Genomic DNA, 21,808 nt, shown 5'->3' with positions numbered 1-21,808 from the left:
CACCTTCCAAACCCATGAACACTACCATCTAGAAGGACAAAGGTCCTTCCACCACCTGGAAGTTCCCCTCCAAGTCACTCTCCATCCTGACTTGGAAATATATCGCTGTTCCTTCACTGTCACTGGGTCAAAATCCTGGAACTTGCTTCCTAACAGCACTCTGGGTGTACCTACACCACATGGACTGCAGCGGTTCAAGAAGGCAGCTCACCCCCACCTTCTCAGGGGCAACTCGGGATGGGAAATAAATGCTGGCCCAGCCAGGGAAGCCCACGTCCTGTGAATAAAAAAAAAAATTATACAGTATTTCTGTTATATGCAGTGGTTAACTTTATTTTGCAAGTTATTCCAACTAGGAATGCACAATGGCGCACATGTACGTACAGTATTTCAACTTGTACATTGGTTTTCCTGAGCAGGAAATGTCCGAAGGAACCTGATTCCAGGTTTAACATTGATTCCTATGGGAACTCATGATTCACTTTGTTTCACTTAAAGTCGCAATTTTTTAGGAATGCAACTACAACTTATAGTGAGAACTTGTTGTAGTGATTGAAGCAGATGATATAATTACTTAAGGATAGGCTTAACAAGTGGCTGAAGAAGCAGAAAATAAAGGGATCTGTATCAATGGCTTGGATGAAGGGATCGAATGTATGGTTGCTAAATTTGCTGATGGCACAAAGATAGGTAGGTCAATAAGTTGTGAAGAGGGTATTTGGGCCTGAATTTTACCCTTGGCGGACGGGCGGGATTGGCATGTCCGCGACCGGTTGGGAAACGGGCTGCTGCCCGCGATCAGCCCCTGGCCAAGATTTCACACTGACAGGCCAATGAAGGCCCGCTCCGTATGAAATGCGCCTTCCCAATGATTGGGAAGGGCCGGGTGGGGGCGGTGGCCTGTTGGTGGCTGGTTTAAAAATAGCACAGGCATCTTCTTGAAGGCTTCCAGGGAAGAACATATTTGCAGCGGTCCACCTGGAGGAGTTGGCTTCCAGGAGGGAAACCCTTGCCCCAGAGATGGAAGAGCTTGGGATGAGGTGGCAGCACAGATCAGCAGCCACGACATTGTGCGGCGCATATGGGTGCAGTGCCGCAAAAGGTTTAACAACCTACTGCGTTCAGGAAGGGTGAGTACCGTGTTGGCATGCATCAGTGTGTTGAAGTGTTAAGGTCTGGCCATCCCCCCATGGAGCTCAGGGGTGTTAGAGTCTGTGTGCCAACTGTCAATGACACCAGAGCAGGCCAAGCGGGTGAGCCCTGGCTGCTTGGACTGAGTGCCTTGTGGCCCAAGGGCCACGACACGGATCTGCCCTGCAAGGTGTTCCTCAGTTGGAGTTGGCCAGGCGGCAATGGTACCACTGGTAGGGGGTGGACTAATCCATGCTCCTCGTTCCTTTCAGGAGAAGATGACCCATAGCAACATTGGATGATCACGACAGGCGGAGGTCCCCCAAACCTCCTAATGGTATCCAGATTCAAGCAGGATGCCTTGGAGCTGGAGAGGCGCCACGCACCTCGGTCAACTGGCTGTGGAGAGGCTGGGATGTCAGATGAAGGTAACAGTGTAATGCACAGAGGTGAGGGTTTCGGATGGTGCAAACATTCTTGTGTAGTCTCATCATTGATGGGAGTCTCATAACTGGAGTCCCCATCGATCATAGAAAGATGATGGCACCATGATGCAGATCTCCATTTTCTTACCAGAGTGCCTGGCAGGCACGATGACAGTGCGATGATTTAAACTAATGACACGTTGTTGTTCTCTCTTAGATTCGCCAGCACGCGTTCAATCGCAGGACCCCGAAGAGCCGTGCCTGATGCCAGAGGACCGCCAGGCTTCACATTCACCTGCACCTCTGAACCAGGCACCAGCGCAGATATCAGTACCTCGGTGGGTGTTAGGTCCTTGGCTAGAATATCAGAGCACTGTGGTGAGGGCACTTTACACTCGCTTGAGGAGCAGGTGGAGGCAGAGAGTGCCCAGGGTGCTGGCAGTCAGAGGACTGCTGGAGACCAGGATGATGCTGAGTTGAAGGCAGCTTATGAACGTCTGGAGTCGTCAATTAGGCGGCAGATGCTGGATGTCCAGTGGGATGTGCGGGAGGATCTGGCCGAGATCCTTGAGTGTATGCGTGCCATGGTCATTGTTGTGGAGGAGTCCGTGTGGATCATAAGCACTGCATTGACCCTCATGGCCAAGCGCATTGCCTCCTCCATGGAGAGAGTGGTGACTCTCATGGAGAGGTAGCCCCAGGAACAGAATCAGGGGTACCTGGGGTTGCGCTCGGACTTGCAAGCCCTTGCACAGGCAATGACCTCACATGGTGAGTGCCAGTGTGGGGGATGGATGAGGAATCCAGTATCCCAGCTAGATGCCCGTCCACTAATGGCAAGCAGGGAGGTCCAGACCGACATCACATTGGCGTACTCTCAGGGTGCTCTGGATGATGGCAGCAGTTCCTCTGCCCTCTGCCAGTGACCGTGGAATCTAATGAGGCTGCGATGACTGGGGAGATGCCAGCCGTGGCACCGGCTGCTCTCTCCCAGGCTGGGCCAGCATAGGCTTCATTGGCCAGAGGACAACTGCCAAGGTTATCAAGGCCAACAAGACAGAGTCAGCAGGCTGCCTCCAATGTTGCTGCCAGTGAGGGGGAGCACCAAGATGTAGCACTCGCAAATGTAAGTTTAAGGCACCATGAGCACAAGAGGCACTGGTTGCGGGTAATCTTCTGTTGTGTAATGATTTGTTTATGTTCACTGGTCTGGGAATGAAGACCAGAGAAGGTTACGTTAATTTTTTTAGATTGTCAAAATGAGATAAATTTTCTATTTGTTGTAATGGCCTGAGTATGCTTCGTCTTTTAATTTCTCAGTGCAGGGTATGCCAGTATGTAACGCTGGATGTGAGTGGCTCTAAACTTTTTTGCACAGGCAATGAGTGGACTTTGGGGTCAAAGGAAAGGATCATTTCAATCATCCAGGATGAAGCGGCAGCCCCGACATGAGGTGGTAGTGCTTATTTGGCAGGATAGCTGAAGGAGCGTTGGATCAAGGTATCCCTGGTGTCCCTGCCTCCCTGAAGGATACAGAGGCCTGCCTCCACACCCTCAGTGTTCTCCTCACCGTGTTCCTCTTCTGACTCACTGCTGGATTCATCCTCTGTGGCCTGTGGAGCTGTGCCAAGATCCTCTTCCTTCAGTGGGTCCCCCCTTGCCAGCGCCAGGTTGTGGAGAGCGCAGCATGCAACCACTATCAGTGACACCCGCTCTGGGGGTATTGTAATGCACCGCCTGAGCGGCCCAGTCATCGGAAGCACATCTTTAGAAGACCTATGGTCCTCTCTATCACCGCCTTTGTGGAGGCATGACTCCTATTATAACGTTGCTCTGCCTCAGTTCCTGGGTGGCATCATAAGCCACCTTTTCAAGGGATAGCCCTTGTCACCCAGCAGCCATCCATCCAGTTGGGCTGGAGCACTGAATAGCCTTGGCATCTAGGAGTGTCTGAGGATATAAGTGTCATGTGAGCTGCCAGGGCACCTTGCACAGACTTGCAGAATCTGCGTCTTGTGGTCACACACTATCTGCACGTTCATGGAGTGGAAGCCCTTCCTGTTGACGAAGGCACCCGGCTGACCCGCTGGTGCCTTGATGGCCACATGTGTGCAGTTGATTGCACCCTGGAAGCGGGGGGGAACCCAGCAATCGCTGCAAAGCCTCTGGCTCACTCAGCCTGGCTGGCCTCGTCCATACGGAAATGAATAAATGTTATTACCCGCCTGAACAGAGCTTCTGTCACTAGCTTGATGCAGCTGTGGACAGCTGATTGGGAGACTCCACACAGATCCCCCATTGACCCCTGGAAAGAGCTGGAGGCATAGAAGTTGAGGGCCGCTGTGATCTTCAGAGCCACTGGAATGGGCTGTCCGCCCACACAGTTGGACGTGATCTCAGGCTCAATCATCTGACAAATAGAGGTCAGGGTCTCCGTGGAGATGCAGAGCCTCCTTCAGCATTGCATCTCAGGCATATTGAGGTAGCTGCATTGCCGCCTGTAAACCCTGGCAGCAGGATAGTGGCGCCTTCTGCGGCCCCTTCCGCCTTGGACTTCCTGCTGGCCCTGCACCCCTTGTGCCTGCACCTCTCCTCCCACAGGTTGCCCCCTGGAAGCTGCACTGGGACACCTGGCCTCCTCTCCCTTCTGCCCCTCCCTTCCTTCCTTCCCAGAGGAGATGCCACCAGCGAAGATCACATTCCCCATTGCCAGTGTAACAGAAGGCTGTGTGATACCTGGAAGGATCCACATGGTCAAAATCCTCTGGGGGCCTTGGAGACACCAATGAGTCCTGAAATGAAGTCTAGAAATGCTAAGAATGAAGCTCAGAACCGAGATGAAACTGTCAAGTTCAAATAATCAACCAGCAGCAAACTATCTCCTAAACTCTTCACTACACTGGTAATGCTGCTGACCTTTTTTATCCTGCCCTTCGATGAAGTTTAGCAAAATGTGGGCTGCCCGCTTGTCTGTTTTGCCTGTATGATGAGTGCGAAATTGCACAGGCAATGTAAAATCGGGTTCAGTTGGCTTTTTAATGGCCTTAAGTGGCCTCTTTATTGATGGCGGGTGCAGCTCCGACACTCGCGTGTTCCTCCCGACCTGAAGATTGCGCGCGTGTGGGATGACGTCAGGACACTTGCCCGACATCTTCTCGCGCTATTTTACGCCCGATCAGGAGTCTGAAAAAGGATATAGATAGGGTTAAGTGAGTGGGCACAAGTTTGGCAGATTGAGTGTAATGTGGGAAAATGTGAACTTGTCCGCTTTGACAGGAAGAATAGAAAAACAGCATATTATTTAAATAGGGAGAGACTGCAGAACTCTGCGGTGCCCTGTCACGAAATATTAGTATGCAGGCACAGAAAATGATTAGGAAGGCAAATGGGATGTTGTTTATTGCAAGGGGAATCAAATATGAAAGTAGTGATGTTTTGCTACAGTTGTACAGGGTGGAAGTGAGACCAAATCTGGAGTATGTGTACCGTTTTGGTCTTCTTAAGAAAGGATATAATTGCATTAGAAGCAGTTCAGAGAAGGTTCACTTGACTGATTCCTGGGATGAAGGGCTTATCTTATGAGGAAAGGTTTGACAGGTTGGGTCTGAATCCACTGGAGTTTAGAAGAATGAGAGTGATCTTATTGAAACATATAAGATCCTGAGGGGACATGATAGGGTGGATGCTGAGAGGATGTTTCCCCTTGTGGCTGAGACTAGAACTAGGGGACACAGTTTAAAAATAAGGTGACTCCCACTGAAGACGGAGATGATGGGAAATTTTTTTCTCTCAGAGGCTCTTTAGTCTGCGGAACTCCTCCCCAGATAGCAATGGAGGCCGGGTCTTTGAATATTTTTAAGGCTGAGTTAGATAGATTCTTGACTGACAAGGGAATCAAAGGGTATAAGAAAGGGTAGACAGGAAATTAGAGCTGAGGCCACAGTCAGATCATCCGTGATCTTATCAAATGGCAGAGTGGGCTCGAGGAGACGAATGGCCTCCTCCTGCTTCTAATTCACATGTTTGTACGTATGTATGTATTTGGGAACAGGTTGGGCATATGGGATTAGGGTTATTGCTTATATTAAGGAAAAAGAACAACTGTTTTGACCAAACAGCCTGTTTCTGTGATGTAATTTTTATATAGTTCTCTGTAAGTTGAAGTACAGCAAAGTTTTCCTGCTGGCCTGGCCAACATTTCTCCCTTGATCAACACCATCAAAGGCAATTTAAAATTGCTCTCCTTTGCTGGTTCTGACAGGTTACTGTGTTGAATTTGCAAATGTAACAACAGTGACTGCCTTCAATAGTAATTCATTGGCTATGAAATAATTTGTAATGTCCCAAATATGTCATAAAACACTAAATTCAATTTTTCCTTTCTTCTTTTAACAGTGTTTAAAATATGATTTGATGATATAACATGTAACAGAATAATGTTTCGCTCATGGCAATACAAAATGCCATTCGTATCTGCTAAGACATTGCTAACAATTGGAATTAATCTCCGTTATTTGACCATATGCCTGTTTCCTTAGAGGTGTCAGCAATGGCTCAGTTGGTAGCACTCTTGCATGTGAATTAGAAGGTTATGGATTCAGGGACCCCAACTCAGGGATTTGTGTTGAAATCAAAATCTAGGTTGATACTCCAGTGCAGTACGAAGGAGTGCAGCACTCTCAGAGGTACCATCTTTCTGATGAGACCTTAAACCGAGGACTCATCTGCTCCCTCAGGTGAACATAAAAGATCCCATGCCCCTATCTTGAAGAAGAGCAGGAGATTCTGTCTAGTGTCCTGGCCACTGTTTATCCCTGAACCAACTTCATTAAAACATGATTATCTGGTCATTATCTGATTACTTGCATGAGACTTTGCTCCAACATTACTAGCTACGCTTCAAAAGTACTTGAATGGCTGTCAAAACCTTGGTTGTCTTTATTTCCTTAATAATGCCAACCAAATTAAATCACGATTGAAGATTTTTGTAGCTTTGGAAATTTGGAAATCAGACAATAGGTGGAATTCTCCCATGCCCCTGTTGGCGGGTTCAATGGTCGGCGGGGATGGGAGAGGTGTGGGGGGGCTGAAATTAAGTGGGAGGTCCAAAAATTGGTTTCACACTGGCATGAAATGTTGGTGGGATCTTCCTAACTGGCCATCATGGTGGATCGTGATCCCTGCCAGAGGCTGGCGTGAAACCGCTAGTGGGATGCAGGAGAAGGCCCAACCGGAATCTGGCTCCCACCCCCGATTCTCCGCGATGCTAGCAGGAAAACACGCCAGTCCAGAACATGTCTGGATGAATGAGGTGTGGAAAAGTCAGGACTTACCTCATGAAGACCTTGGGCAGCTCGTGGACATCTGAGAAGAAGATGGGGCTTCCAGCTATTGGACCCTGGAGCTCCACGTGCACCACAGGGTGGGTGGAGCTTCATCCACATGGGTCTTCCATGAAGCAGCTTCTAGAAGGTGCGAGTTCTCCACACAGCACCTTGCTCAACCTTCGTACCTTCTTCCAGGGACATCGCACAACCTTCAGATCTTCTTCCAGGGACTTCGCCATGAGCTCGGATCCTTGAGTTGCAGGTGGGAGGCAGCAGGAGGTATCGTCGGATGGGGAGGGTCTGATGGGGGGGGTGGGGTTAAAGAAGGTTAGGAGAGGACTGAAGAGGTAGTGAGGGGGTGCATGCCTAGAAGGGTGCATTGGCAGTTGGGGGTGCTGGAAAGGCAAGAACAGGGGTGCAGCAAGGTGGCAGGGTAAAAGGATGGGGAGGGTGGGAAGGGCTGTGCTGGTTGTTAGGTGGGGGTGTGTGGGTCCTGCCACATACCCTTGTCTCCCTGCAGATGCATTTGGGGGTCAGGTGTCCGCAGAGAGAAGGGAGGGAGCATTTGCTAAGCCTTAAGGACCACGCTGAAGCAGGACAGTAAACATTATTGAAGTGAAAGTGATTATATTTACATAAGTATCATTGGGTCAATCATTTGTTCACCCGTACAAACAGTTATGATCAAAATCTCTTTATTTTCCTTGGCCTACTACTGCTTCTAGGTGCTCCCCTAATATCCATAGCAGGGATGTAGGCAGTCTGGTGACTAGTTGGCCCTGCTGCTTTGAAAAACTTTGGTGGATGTCCTCTGGAGGGCCCCCGGCTTCCTTTGGCTGTCCTCCTGTGGGCCAGCTGCTCCCACCGCGGTGACAGAGGATGAGGTTGAAGGGGTCACAGGCAGAAGGGATTCAGAAGGTCCACACAGCCTCTGAGATTCCTGAGTGAATGACCCAGGGTGTCCAGCTGCCACTCCTCCTCCCTTAGCGTGCCCAAAGGCCCAAGCCTGACTCCTTGAGGGGAAGGAGCACCTGGAGGGAGGTCAAGGTGCCATGCCCCCCTCTGCATGCCAACTGTAGAAACTCACCCATGGCAACTACGGTGGAATGCAGGTCTGCGTGCACCTCCAACAGGATCTGCTGGACTAGGATCTTCATGGAGCCCACCAACCTCCCCATGGAGACCTTGATGTGTGCACAGGTCAGCGCCACTTCATCAGAGAGCGGGCAGATGGAATCCTCCGCCTCGTGTGCCATCCTGTTGAAGATCTCCAACACCTTTGCCTGATTTTCCCCCGCCTTTTGCTGACTCTCCACCATTAGTTGGAAGGCTGATTCCAGAGGCCTTCGGAACTTCCAAATGTCTCTTCCCCAGCGGTCCTCCCAGTGTCGGCGAGCTCAGCTGACCCTGCCTCCTCCTGCTGTGGATACGTGTCCATGCGGTGACCACAAGAGCGTGAGATCTTTCCTACCCTAGAACTCATACCCACCGAGGTGTGTGTCTCTGGGCTGGTGGAGGGTGCAGGTGCCTGCTGTGACGCCTCTACAAGTGACCTCTCCTCTTGTTCTCTCTTATGGCTCCTCTCAGGGCTAGGGCCTGAGAGGAGATCCTCTACCTTGGGTCTTGGTCTCTTCCAGGTGGCACCTGTAAGTGAGAGAGGAGAGAGTGTGACAGCATGAGCTGCCTCCAACATGGAGGCACACTTGGCGCTCAGCTCCATGCAAGGATCCTTACTGGGTGGAAGCCTAAATCCAAGCTCCCCATCATCAATTGTCCAGTCCCGCTCCAGGCCTACCAGCTGGGCTGCCCTCTCTTTAAACTACAAAACAACCCTCAGAGGTGCCCCCCCCCCCGTCTTCTTGCATTTTTGCTGGTTGAGCCCATTCCAGCCCCACCTCCAAACCCTGTTCCATACAGCATTGATTTCTGAATGTGGAAGGGTGAAGGAGGCACAGTCCCACACAGTGGATGCACTGCAGTGGGGCTATGAGGCACGGCTATGCTGTTGTCACTGAGGCCCATGTACCCTGATCTTCATTGGTTTCGTTATGATTAGTGCAAGCAGCTGAACCTTTACTTACCCTGACGGAATGAATGAGGTCATTCATCCTTTTCCAGCATTGTATAGCTGACCTGCGCTGGACAGTCTGGGCACTTACAGCACTGACCACCTGCGTCCATGCAGGGTTGGTTTCTCTGCCCGGCCTCCTCCTCCTATCAGCTAATAGAGTACATTCCTCCTGACCTTAACGTGGTTGAGGAGGATGCGCAGCGCGCAGTCACTGAACTTGGGTGCTGGACCTTCACCTCCTCTTCCTGATATCTCAATAGGTAGTATTGACAGTAAGGATGTCCGGTCACCTTGAAGTATGGAGCCTGGCTATGATGATGGGGCGTTCGCCATCCAACCCACTTCACCGTGCTAGACGCTGGGGAACCCAGGACCTGCATAATTAATGACACTGGGAATGCTGGATTTCCCATCGGCCTCCACAGCAGGAAACATTCCCTGTCCCCGCCCCACCACAGGACTTAGTCCCGGATGGGAGAATCCCACCCGACGTTTATTACTGACCAAGTAGATTCAATGCCATTTGTATTTGCCATAACCATGGATTTGTGTATTTTGTTTTCTCTTTAATTTATGCTTGACATGAATATATTCAGACTATTTGTGGTGTAATTTCACTCTTTTGGGATCACTTCCCTTAATAGGGCCACATCTCTTTAAATTTTATCAATGCACAATTTAGCTGTTCCTTCATTGGGTTGCTGACATAGGAGTGACTGACAGTGATGTGGCTGTAGTGGAGTTTGGCTGCAGCTCTGATTTTTTTTTGAAAAACATACTTTATTCATAAAATATCTGAAAGAACATTACAAAATATTTCAAAATCGCCATCACATAAAGTGCAATCAGATTCAACCTTTACACATGGATCACGAGGTGCTTCAGTACAATCAATGAATATTACAATCATTTTAATATGGTCATTACAGACAGTCAGGCAGTGCAATGGTATTGGAGTTATCAACATACATCATGTTGCACTCTGAGGTGCTTCTATAAAATTATAATATAATTAGTATTCAATGCATACATTCATTGTGAGCTGTACAGCCCGAGGGGCTCTAAACAATTCCCAGCCCCTTGGTGCACTGTGGCAGAAAGGTCTTAGACAGTGACCTTTCCCTATTGGTCCTTTGCGCTGGCTGACCCAAGCTTTAGTGTGTCCCTCAGCACGTAGTCCTGGACCTTAGAATGTGCCAGCCTGCAACACTCAGTCGGGGACAACTCTTTGCACTGGAAGACCAACAAGTTTCGGGCAGACCAAAGAGCGTCTTTCACCGAGTTGAGGATCCTCCAGCTGCAGTTGATGTTTGTCTCTGTGTGTGTCCCTGGGAACAGCCCATAGAGCACAGAGTCCTGTGTCACAGAACTGCTTGGGATGAACCTCGACAGAATCCACTGCATCTTTCTCCAGACCTTCTTTGCAAAGGCACAATCCACAAGGAGGTGAACAACGGTCCCTTCCCCATCATAGCCACCTCGAGGGCAACGTACAGAGGGAGTGAGACTCCTGGTGTGTATGAAGGATCTGACGGGGAGGGCCTTTCTCACCACCAGCCAAGCTACATCTTGGTGCTTGTTGGAAAGTTCTGGCGATGAGGCATTCTGCCAAATGACTTTGACAGTCCGCTAGGGGAACCATCTGACAGGATCCACCAACTCCTTTTTCTGTCAGGGCCTCTAAGACGTTACGTGCTGACCACTGCCTGATGGACTTGTGGTCAAAGGTGTTTGTCTGCATAAATTTTTCCATGAGGGACAGGTGGTACAGCATGGTCCAACTACTTGGAGCGTTCCGCGGCAGAGTGGCCAGACCCATCCTTCGCAACACCGGGGACAGGTAGAACCTCAGCACATAGTGACACTTGGTGTTTACAATATTCAGCAGAACGTTATCACTTCCTCTCTGCTGAATTTCCCAATTAATTCCACTTTACACCCAATATAAAAAACACAGTACAGAATCACTCATCTCTGGCTTTATTTGATAAATGTCTGGAAATATTGTTCATGTCCATACCAAGAATATAAACCTACTTTTTGTGCTCTTTCTAAGGAGTTATATCAATATTTGGAAATGGATACGTGATTTATATGCCAATCAAACAAAAGGAGAAACTGAAACCTGCTGAACTGATGACCATAAACCTGGCAATTTGTGATTTTGGGATGGCAGGTAAATTTGTTTTGAATTATATTTTGTTAGAATCATAATAAATTGTCGACTGTGGAACAAAAGGTGGTGAGGACAGTGAGGGTGTGGAATGGAGTAAAATGATGACAACCCCAAAAATCAATCCAAGAGCAATTAATTCCCTTTAAGGATCTGGACTGTACTCCTTGTTTGGACAATTCTGTTTGCAGGGTGGCTGCCTCGTTGGTAAGTATGAGTGGCAACACTGGATATTTAAATGTCCCAGTCACTGAACATTGGGATCAAGGCAGCAGCAGGCCAATGTGCTTGTGTTATGTTCTGGTCCGTCACACTTCTGGCTTGTCGAAAATAGTCCATGGAATCTCCGTCCATATATGAGAGGAATTATTGAGGAACTGATGAATTAAACATGACAAATAGCATGGAATAATTTGGAGTGAACACAGAATTAATTATTTGGTTGTTACCAATAGGTTAAACAAGGTAACTTAATTAATGCTTCATTCTTAGGTTGGCCTCTTGTGATAGGGAAGTGGAAGTATTTTACTTGAGGAGCAGGATGAGCCTGGGCAAGAGCTGAGGTCTCTCAAGTAAAGTGAACCTGCTCATAAGGCAATGGGGCTGGATCTTTAATCATATAAACACGAACAAGTAAAGTCATATGGACTTTAATGGGATCAGTAATCAGAAATAAAGAAATGACAATACGGCTGAAAATCCACAATCTCGTTTTTTTTGTCACAGGTATGGCGGAGCAGGATTAAAGGGAGCCACAACCTCAGTCAACTAATTGTCTGATGATCATGATATCCAGTTGTGGCTTCCAGGGCTGGTGGAGGCAGGATCGCCCCCGACTTTCCAGCTGGTGGGTGAGGTCACCACCTTCGCTTTAAATCCCAGCCACTGTCTCAGCAGTGGGTAGTGTTTATCGCATGAGCGACTCCATTCAGAAAAATTAAAATAATTCATAAGAAGCAAGAAAGGAGTTTTGCCCACGGGGAAAAAAAGTATCAGGAAAATTCAAAATGTCACAGTACATTTGACAACGCAAATTGGCCCAGATTTTTCTAGAATCTCGCAAGATTGTAATGGTGCACCTATGTCATAACACCCATTATATTGTGCCAATGATCCAGGAAATTATGAGATAAGTGATTTCCACACCATTATTTACTCCACACCACAATTTTCTGGGAGATTTCTGCTGCTTCTCTATTTCCCCCACCAAAACAGTTGAAGAGTTAATTGTCATAGCTCCACCACGTTAAAATTCAAGCTGATTGTGAATTTGTTCAGTTAACTCTACTGCGATCCTTACTGTCTCTTTGATCATTACACAATGGTGCTGGAGGGCTCAACTTGTTTGGTGTAATCATATGAGTTGTGGTTTATCATTTAAAATGAGTAATCATTTTGGCAGCCTCGCTAGTTGCATTATTATTTGGCAACGCTGTTATAACAATGTCTGGGGTCAATAGTGCTAGTTACATGTAGATATTGGGGGGAGCAGGTTTCCAGTCCATAGCTTTAAACTACCACCCAGGCGGGACATTTATATATAATGAATTCATGTTGTTCACCTTATGCACTGTGAATGTGATCGTCAGTGATCACAATGTGCCAATTTGCACATCAATATGATCCAAGTAGCAATTTAGAAATAGCACCAGGATTGCAGACAAATAACCTCTGTTTTCCATTATGTTTGTAAGGGGGTTAGGAGGGATGTTCTATCCAAGGAGCTAAACAGAGAGAAAATAAAGTGCTTAAGGTGCAACAGCTATCCTAAGCCAAAGCTCAGCAAAATAAAAAGGAATCTGACCCAAATCAACTGGGCAAAAATCTGAGCAAACAGATCAATAGGTAAACAGTGGGAAACATTCAAATGTGTGATGCGTAGAGTACAAAGTAAATATATCCTTCTAAAATTCCTAATAGGTGAAATGAGTGTACACTAAATTATACAAACTTATGGATTACAATTAGAGTAAATACTAAACTGAAAATTTAAAAGGAAGCATGTAATACATTGAGACTAACCATACTAATAACATTAATGACTAGATTTTGCTGTAAAGATAACAGTCTGGGCAACGGTGCTCACTGTTATTAATGTGAAAATCAGATAGCAACTTCTAGTACCCGCACATAGGCAATTAAATGCGTAAAGCAGGAAGTTGCTGTCTGAGCTTCCCGGCTACCTACAGAGGCCGCCACACAGGTGTCATCAGCTTCTGCGGGTAGCCCTTGTCCCCAAGGAGCCAACCCTGCAACCTCTGTGGACTCTGGAAGACTGCAGGGATCTACAAGAGACTCAGGATGTAGGCGTCGTGCACACTCCCTGGAAACCGTGCACACACCTGCAGGATGCGTTTCTGGTGGTCGCATACCAGCTGTATGTTCAGTAAGTGGAAGCCCTTGCAGTTGATGAAGTCCACCGAGTGTAGTGATGGAGACCTGAGCGCCACATGAGTGCAGTCAATCGCACCCTGCACCTGTGGGAATCCCGAGATCAGGGCGAATCCAATGGCCCTTGCATCCTGACTGTCCCGGTCCCAGGTGAAATGCACAAAGTTGTGTGCCATAGGGAAGATGGCACCCGTGACCGCATGCATACATTTGTGGGTGGCAGGTTGTGAAATCGCACAGAGGTCACCTGTGGAGCCCTGAAAGGAGCCACTGGCATAGAAATTGAGCGTCACAGTCACTTTCACAGCCACTGGCAGTGGATACCCTCCATGTCCCCTTGGTACCAAGTCCTGCAGTAAGTGGCAGATGTGAGCCACCAGGTTCCTAGACATGCAAAGTCTTCGGCGACACTGGTTCTCAGTCACCTGCAGGAATGGCAGGCGTCGTCTATAGACCCTGGGTGTCGCTAGGCGCTGACCAGCCACGGCTCGCTGTCGCTCCTGGGCAGCATGAGTGGGAGCCCCTGCTGCCCCTTCTTTATCAGGTTGCTGCTTCTGCCTATGCACAGCCAGGAGCCTCAGTCGCTCTCTCCTTCATCTCCTATGGTCTCTGTAAGCCATCAAGCATAGAGCTAGGTCACCAGGATCCATAATCCTGACATGGTTCTCCTGCAGCATGAAAGAGAGAGAGAGACGTGGTTATCATGGCTGTACTTAGCACCTTTCCTGGCCCTGTGTGACTGCCCCTTAATTTTTCCTGGAGAGTTCTGGTCACCCCTCGGATGGCCAGAGATGAGTGCGCTGCATGGCTGCCCTGTCAACCTGCGACATGGGGGACATTGGTCCAAACCAGGATGCTGAGATTGCAAGGGGCTGTGAGCACCTCCAGCAGTGACTGTTACATGGTCAGCGTTGGTGAGGAGATTGTACAACGTGTGCAGTCCAACTGCTCCGCGGTCCAATAATGTGGTGGCAACTGTAAGTCTGTGCTGGGATGCGGGGGGTGGCGGGGGGGCGGTGGCGGGGAGGGTGGGATAAGGTATGGAGTGCTTGGTGGCCATTTGATGCCTCTGCGATGCTTGCATGGGCAGGCAGGCTAGGAGCCTGACCCCAAACATATCACTGTGGTTGCGCCTGATCTGTCTTCATTGCAGAAGCATGCTCAGTTTATACAGGTGTCCCTAATGCGTGGCCATTTCCCTCGCTTACCCTGCCCCCCACCTGTGCACGGGATGCAGCGCCAGGGCAGCACTCGACCCCCCGCCCTCAGCAGTTGCCTCCGAGGCTGGCCAGCGCTTGCCCCCAGACACCTCCCGCCCCTCAGCAGTTGCCTCCAGGGCCAGGCATCAGTTTCCCCCACCCCCCGGTGCGCCTGAAGCCTGTAAACAACAGGTGAGCTGTGGAGAACGCTGCTGCTCACTCACCTCAGTTCCCCCAAAGTGAAGGCCGCCAAGTGCACGTCGCCTGCGTGCTGTTGTGAAACACATTGGCGTGCTTTCCCACTGACATGGACGGATGATACAACGGGGTTCGAAGAGCCTGGCAGGATGGCCTTTTAATTATATGCTAATGTATCATAGAAAACATGGCAGAGAATGTCAGGACTTCGCCATTCCAGTGTAAGTACTCTTCAAACAGTGTGCTGCCAAACAACCTTTCTTGCACAGGAGATTAAATTTAATAAGTGTGGAGTTTTATTGCATTTTTAAAAGAATTAAAAATCAAATCTGACACTCCAGTGCAGTACTCAGGGAGGATTGCACCATTGGAGATGCTGTCTTTCAGATGAGACTTTAATCTGGATGGGCGAATGCAAAAGGTCCCATGGCAATATTCTAAAAAGAGCACGGTGGTTATCCCTGGTGCCCTGGCTAATATTAATCCCTGAGTCAACATCACAAAAAGGAGATTATCTGGTCATTACCACATTTGGACCATGTTGTGTGCAACATGATGGCTGTGTTTCCTGTATTACAGCAGTAACTACAATTGAAAAGCACTTAATTGGCTAAGTGTTTTGAGATGTCGAGTGGTTGGGAAAAGCACCATGTAAATGCAAGTCTTTCCAGATACATAAGTTTTTTAAAAACTTTTTCTTTGGCTCTTTTATTGCTTTGCTTTAATCCAATCTTTTTTCCTCACTTTATTTCACTTTCTATACAGAGGCCTGAATTTTTTGCTTGTCAGGCACATGCGATTGGTGGGCCTGGGAGCGGATGGGAAACAGTCCCCCAACCGTGATTGGCCCCCGACCGCGATTTCATGCTGGCTGGCTGGAAACGCGCCCTGAGAAAAGCTCAGCACTGCTGGTGGGGGCAGCAAGAGGGCTGGTGCCGACCTCACCACGGGTGCTGGTGAGTGCTTCCGCTGAGCTCCCTGAAGGCAGGCAGATGCCTCAGGGAGCTGCAGGCCTCCAAATAATAAAATAAAGTGCAAAAATGCTGCAAAAATTGTCCATGCAGCGCAATCGAGCACCTGAAAGCATACCTCATAAAAATGCTGTCCCCAGATATTTCTTTTTATTTTCTATCTTAACAGAGATTTCCTCCCGTCCTTGGATGAGGTGTCATCAAAAATATAAAGGCTGCCTGGCCAATTGGCCCATCTGCCGACCATAAGGTTGAATGGGCCACGAAAGATTGCTTACAATTGTGCCGTCAATGAGCTTAATTGCCCACTTAATTGTCGGCGGGTGCTTTTCCGACTGCTGCAAGCAAAATATCGCGTGAGTGCAATGATGTCGGGACGCTTGCCCAATGTCATCTCGCGCGATTTTACACCCGTTCGGGTCAGTCGTGCGCCCGCCTGTGAAACATAAAATTGTGCCCATAATTTGGAATTTAATTAAATATTTAGATTTAGGCTTATTGGTTTAGTCTCTGCACTGCCCATTAGCAATTCTTCAATTAAGGTGATGCACAAATGCTTGACCTGTTCATGTAGGTCCCAGATGCCCTGTACAAGGCACTGCACTGTTTCAATAGTTGCTTGACAGGAACCTCTAGTGCAAAAACCCTAGAAAATCCGTGGGCAAGTGCAAATGTAACAAACAACATTCATCGCTGACCGCAAAATCTGGTGATTGGTGTTTGCACTTAACTGAAAGAAGCTGAAAAGTATGAATGAACAGAGACCAAGAGGTTTAAGTACAGAGTTCACTGAAAATATGAAAGCAGATAAATAAAACCATATAAAAAGCCGACAGTATTTGGCGTTTTTATAAATATAGTACATAGTAAAAGAGTAAGAATCAGTGATGCATTAATACAAAGTGTTGCATAAGCCACAGTTCAGAGTTCTGTGTGGGGGCTCCATTATAGACACAAACAGAGCACATGGCTATGGATGACTAGGATGAAGATACGATGAAAAAAAAAGGGCAGAATTTTGCTGTCAGTGAGCAGGGGGCGGGACCAGCTCACCAACATGTAAAATGTCGTGGGATGACATCAGGCGGAATCCCCGACATCATTCCGCCCCATTTAAATTTCCAGGAAGGCGGGGGTGCAGCAAATTCAGCTGCGGGCCCGCCGACCTGTCAAGGGCAAATTGAGACCATTGACAGGATCAATTGTGCAATTAAAAGACCTGCCCGTCCAACCTTAAGGTTGGCGGGTCGGCCAGGAGCCCTGGCGACAAATAGATTAAACATGAAACCTCTTCCATGGGCGGGATGAGGTTTCATGTAGGGTTTTAAAAAGTTTAATAAAGTTATTATGTAAATTATGAACATGTCCCATCTCATGTGACATTGTCACATGAGGGGGACATGTTAGGGAATTTTTTTTTCTATTTTTCATATTTTTCAAAGTGTAAGCGATCGCCCTGAAGCTGCACTTAGCCTCAGGGAAATGTGCGCTCTTTCGTGCGCATGCGTGAAAGAGCGCACTCTCGCTTTTGGGGAATCTCCCCCCCCTCCGCCCGCACAGGAAGCGCATAGCGCTTCTCGCCGGATGTCATGCTGGATGGGCCTTAAAATGCACTCACGTAAAATGGCGGTGGGGCCTGCTTCTCTAGCAGGGATCGGCTCCCCGCCCGCTGGAGATTGCGTCGGGCCCACCCGCCCGACAGGCAGAAAATTCTGCCCATAGTGTTATGAGGAAAGATTTGACACGCTGGGGGAGACACTAAGAGGAAAATCAATAAAAGGCTTACAATTATGGGGTGGCTCCCCTATCTCCCATTGTAACTTCAGTGGAAGATGGAAACTCTGAAGAAACAGAGTAAGCTGCTGTTTTTCTCCAGGGTTTGCTCTCACCATCTGTCGAGACTATGATGGCAGACTGGAAGACCCCTCATTGATATGACTGACAAAGTATTTTGATATGGTGAATAGGGAAAGAGTATTTCAATTGGTTGGGGAGTCAAGGAAAAGAGGGTCATCAATTTAAAATTATCAGTACAGGTGTGTGGAGGTAGGTTAGGAGAGATTTCTTTGACCAGAGGCTCTTGGACCACATTTCAACACAGGGTAGGGTTAATTAAGCAGAGACCATTGTATCTTTCAGGAGGAAATTGGATAGAAATTTGAAGAAGAGAAAGATGCAAGGTTATGGGTACAGTTCAGGGCAGTGGGATTACTTTGGACTATTCTAACAAAAGGCCTACAGCTGTGATGGGCCTCCTTATTCAATGTATACCTCTATGTTCCAAAGTTCTACAACACTGTGGCCCTGATATTCCACCCTCCACCTTTGTGTTAAACAGTTGGATTATAGCCAAAGTGTGCTCTATCTGACAAGAACAAAGCAGTTTTATAGTTTGATGATCCAGTCATTAATTTATCCTGATTGGCCTCCAGAGCTGTTAAGACTCGTTCCCAGGCGAGGTCCCCAAATTGTTGTGCTCCCTGGTGAGGAGGGATGAACTGGCCTCCTTTGTTTATTCAACCCCCTTGGTTGGTCGCAACAAGGTTCATTTAAAAATGATCCCTTCCCTCGTGGATACATTTTCCCAGTCCAGATGTATTTATGTTTTAAAAGGAGCCAATTTAACCAGGCTTTCTTGAGTCAAAGAAAGAGTGAGTTTATTAGTTACTAAATGTGAGAAAAAATAATAAAAACGCAACACACACACACAGATTAGAAGTGAGAAGTGAGTCCAAAAATAAAAGTTTAAAAGATATATGAATCAGCCCTTTGGTTTGTCCATGAGGAGTAGATGGTGAAACGTGACAGCCGTTAAGTTGAGGTGATTCCGGTAGCGCTGACTTTGGCAGTTGAGCAGCTGGTTTGGAGATTCTTGGTTCTGCAGGTTAGCTGTTTCCTTTTCGACTGTGGCTTCGCTGACACATGACTTGCTTCCAGCAATCAGAGAGAAAGGACTTTTTACCTGCAAGCGCAGGGATGCCCAGTGGGTGTTCTTCAGCTGTGACCTTCAAAGCACATACACACCAGAATGGAACACCAAGCTAGCCCACAGAACTAGGTAGAACCAAGAAGGTGCAACACCTGCCCCTTTACTTCCCCATTCCTCACTGTCCAAGGGCCTAAACATTCCTTTCAAGTGAAGCAGCATTTCACTTGCACTTCCCTCAATTTAGTCTACTGCATTCGCTGCTCCCAATGAAGTTTCCTCTACAGTGAAGAGACCAAACGCAGACTGGGTGACTGCTTTGCGGAACACCTTCGGTCTGTCTGCAAGCATGACAAATTATTGGAAAAGGGGGGATCGGAAAGGGGGTGGGGATAGGGGAGGGAGTTCAAGATCTAAAGTTGTTGAATTCAATATTCATTCCGGAAGGCTGTAAAGTGCCTAGTCGGAAGATGAGGTGCTGTTCCTCCAGTTTGCGTTGGGCTTCACTGGAACAATGCAGCAAGCCAAGGACAGACATGTGGGCAAGAGAGCAGGGTGGAGTTTTAAAATGGCAAGCGACAGGGAGGTTTGGGTTATTCTTGCGGACAGACCGCAGGTGTTCTGCAAAGCGGTCGCCCAGTTTACGTTTGGTCTCTCCAATGTAGAGGAGACCACATTGGGAGCAACGAATGCAGTAGACTAAGTTAGGGGAAATGCAAGTAAAATGCTGCTTCACTTGAAAGGAGTGTTTGGGCCCTTGGACGGTGAGGAGAGAGGAAGTGAAGGGGCAGGTGTTGCATCTTCTGCGTGGGCATGGGGACTGGGGGTTGAGGAGTAGGGGGTGATGGAGGAGTGGACCAGGGTGTCCCAGAGGGAACGATCCCTACGGAATGCCGCCAGGGAGGGTGAAGGGAAGATGTGTTTGGTGGGGGCATCATGCTGGAGTTGATGGAAATGGTGGAGGATGATCCTTTGAATGCGAAGGCTGGTGGGGTGATAAGTGAGGACAAGGGGGACCCAATCATGTTTCTGGGAGGGAGGAGAAGGCGCGAGGTCGGATGCGCGGGAGATGGGCCGGACATGGTTGAGGGCCTTGTCAACGACCGTGGGTGGAAAACCTCGGTTAAGGAAGAAGGAGGACATGTCAGAGGAACCCCCCCCTGGCGGCATTCCGTAGGGATCGTTCCCTCCGGGCCACCCTGGTCCACTCCTCCATCACCCCCTACTCCTCAACCCCCACCTATGGCACCTCCCCATGCCCACGCAGAAGATGCAACACCTGCCCCTTCACTTCCTCTATCCTCACCGTCCCAGGGCCCAAACACTCCTTTCAAGTGAAGCAGCATTTCACTTGCATTTCCCCTAACTTAGTCAACTGCATTCGTTGCTCCCAATGCGGTCTCCTCCACATTGGAGAGACCAAACGCAAACTGGGCGACCGCTATGCAGAACACCTGCAGTCTGTCCGCAAGAAAGACCCAAACCTCCCTGTCGCTTGCCATTTTAACACTCCACCCTGCTCTCTTGCCCACATGTCTGTCCTTGGCTTGCTGTATTGTTCCAGTGAAGCCCAACGCAAACTGGAGGAACAGCACCTCATCTTCCGACTAGGCACTTTACAGCCTTCCGGACTGAATATTGAATTCAACAACTTTAGATCTTGAACTCCCTCCCCCATCCCCACCCCCTTTCCGTTTCTTCCCCCTCCCTTTTGTTTTTTCCAATAATTTATATAGATTTTTCTTTTCCCACCTATTTCCATTACTTTTAAATCTGTAATGCCTTGTCAGTCTTTCCACCCCACCCCCACTAGAACTGTACCTTGAGTGTCCTGTCATCCATTCTTAATTAGCACATTCTCTTAGATAATATCACCACCTTTAACATGTCTTTGTTCCTTTGTCTGTGACATCTTTTGATTATCTGCTCCTATCACTGCTTGCTTGTCCCTACTACCACCACCCCCCCCAACTTCTCTCCCCCCACATTAAACCATCTTATATTTCACCCCTCTCCTAACTTTACTCTGTTCTGCTGAAGGGTCATGACGACTCGAAACATCAACTCTTTTCTTCTCCGTCAATGCTGCCAGACCTGCTGAGTTTTTCCAGGTAATTCTGTTTTTGTTATGTCCTTAAGTAATTTGGGGATAGGATCCATGGTCATGGCAGCAAATCCAGACCCAGAGTCAGAGGCAGAAATTCAATCACTGCAGCAGATTTAAGAGGCTTGCAGCAACAGTATAAGGGGTATGTATTATATAGTTCAACACTGCTATCTACTGGTGAAATTCACATAATACAATGTTTATACAATGAGATTTGTATTACCAATTAAATTAAAGAGAAATTTGTAATGCTGCTGTGATATCATCTGATGTTTTAGGTTTTTAATTTTTTTATGGACAGGAGAGAAAGGCAAACTGAGCTTCTTTCCTCTCACCAACTGTCCATAAGCAAAAGGTGTTTTGGATTATTTTTGAAGTATGCTGTGGCATGTTTTCCCAACCCTCAGTTTGCGGATCCAATTTACTGTTAACTCGCAGCAAACTCGTGTTATGATGAATTCAGAAGGTTAGTTTATTTACATTCAAACCCAGGGGAGGAGCATTCGCAACGTCCCACTCCACTACACATGCAGACGCATACACACACACACACACACACACACATGCGCATACACAGAAAGGGAGAATAGAAAAAAATAAAGTTTTACAACTATGGATAGTAACAGTAAAGAACCACAGAAAGGAACTTAGTTCACGTGATTAGCAAAGCCCAGCATCAGAGTCCAATGAGGAGTTCTTTCATATAGGAGCTTGAGTTCAGCTGGCTGAAGACTGGAGTTTTAGAGTTCCCTTTACGTTTGGTGCTGATATCGCAAGATGAAGAGACTGGTTCAGTTCTGCAGATGATGGTAGGAAATCTTTCAGTAGAGATGGGCTTCAAGGAGCAGGCTGTTGTTCACCCTAGAGTCCTGCTTCTTAGTGTTCACTG

General features: G+C 48.0%; 1 protein-coding gene across 2 annotated transcripts in view; it reads left to right on the top strand.

The window, feature by feature from the left end:
- Nucleotides 1-21,808, top strand: part of opn5 (opsin 5) — a 94,262-nt gene that overhangs the window by 38,343 nt on the left and 34,111 nt on the right. For both annotated transcript variants that reach the window (XM_078542076.1, XM_078542075.1), the window contains exon 3: nt 11,011-11,130. In XM_078542076.1, coding sequence (XP_078398202.1) covers nt 11,011-11,130 — 120 coding nt within the window. The remainder of the gene's footprint in view (nt 1-11,010; nt 11,131-21,808) is intronic.

Source organism: Cetorhinus maximus, chromosome 5, assembly GCF_964194155.1.
Source record: "Cetorhinus maximus chromosome 5, sCetMax3.hap1.1, whole genome shotgun sequence".
NCBI classification, from domain to species: Eukaryota; Metazoa; Chordata; class Chondrichthyes; order Lamniformes; family Cetorhinidae; genus Cetorhinus; species Cetorhinus maximus.
This window is presented reverse-complemented; position numbering and strand designations above follow the sequence as displayed.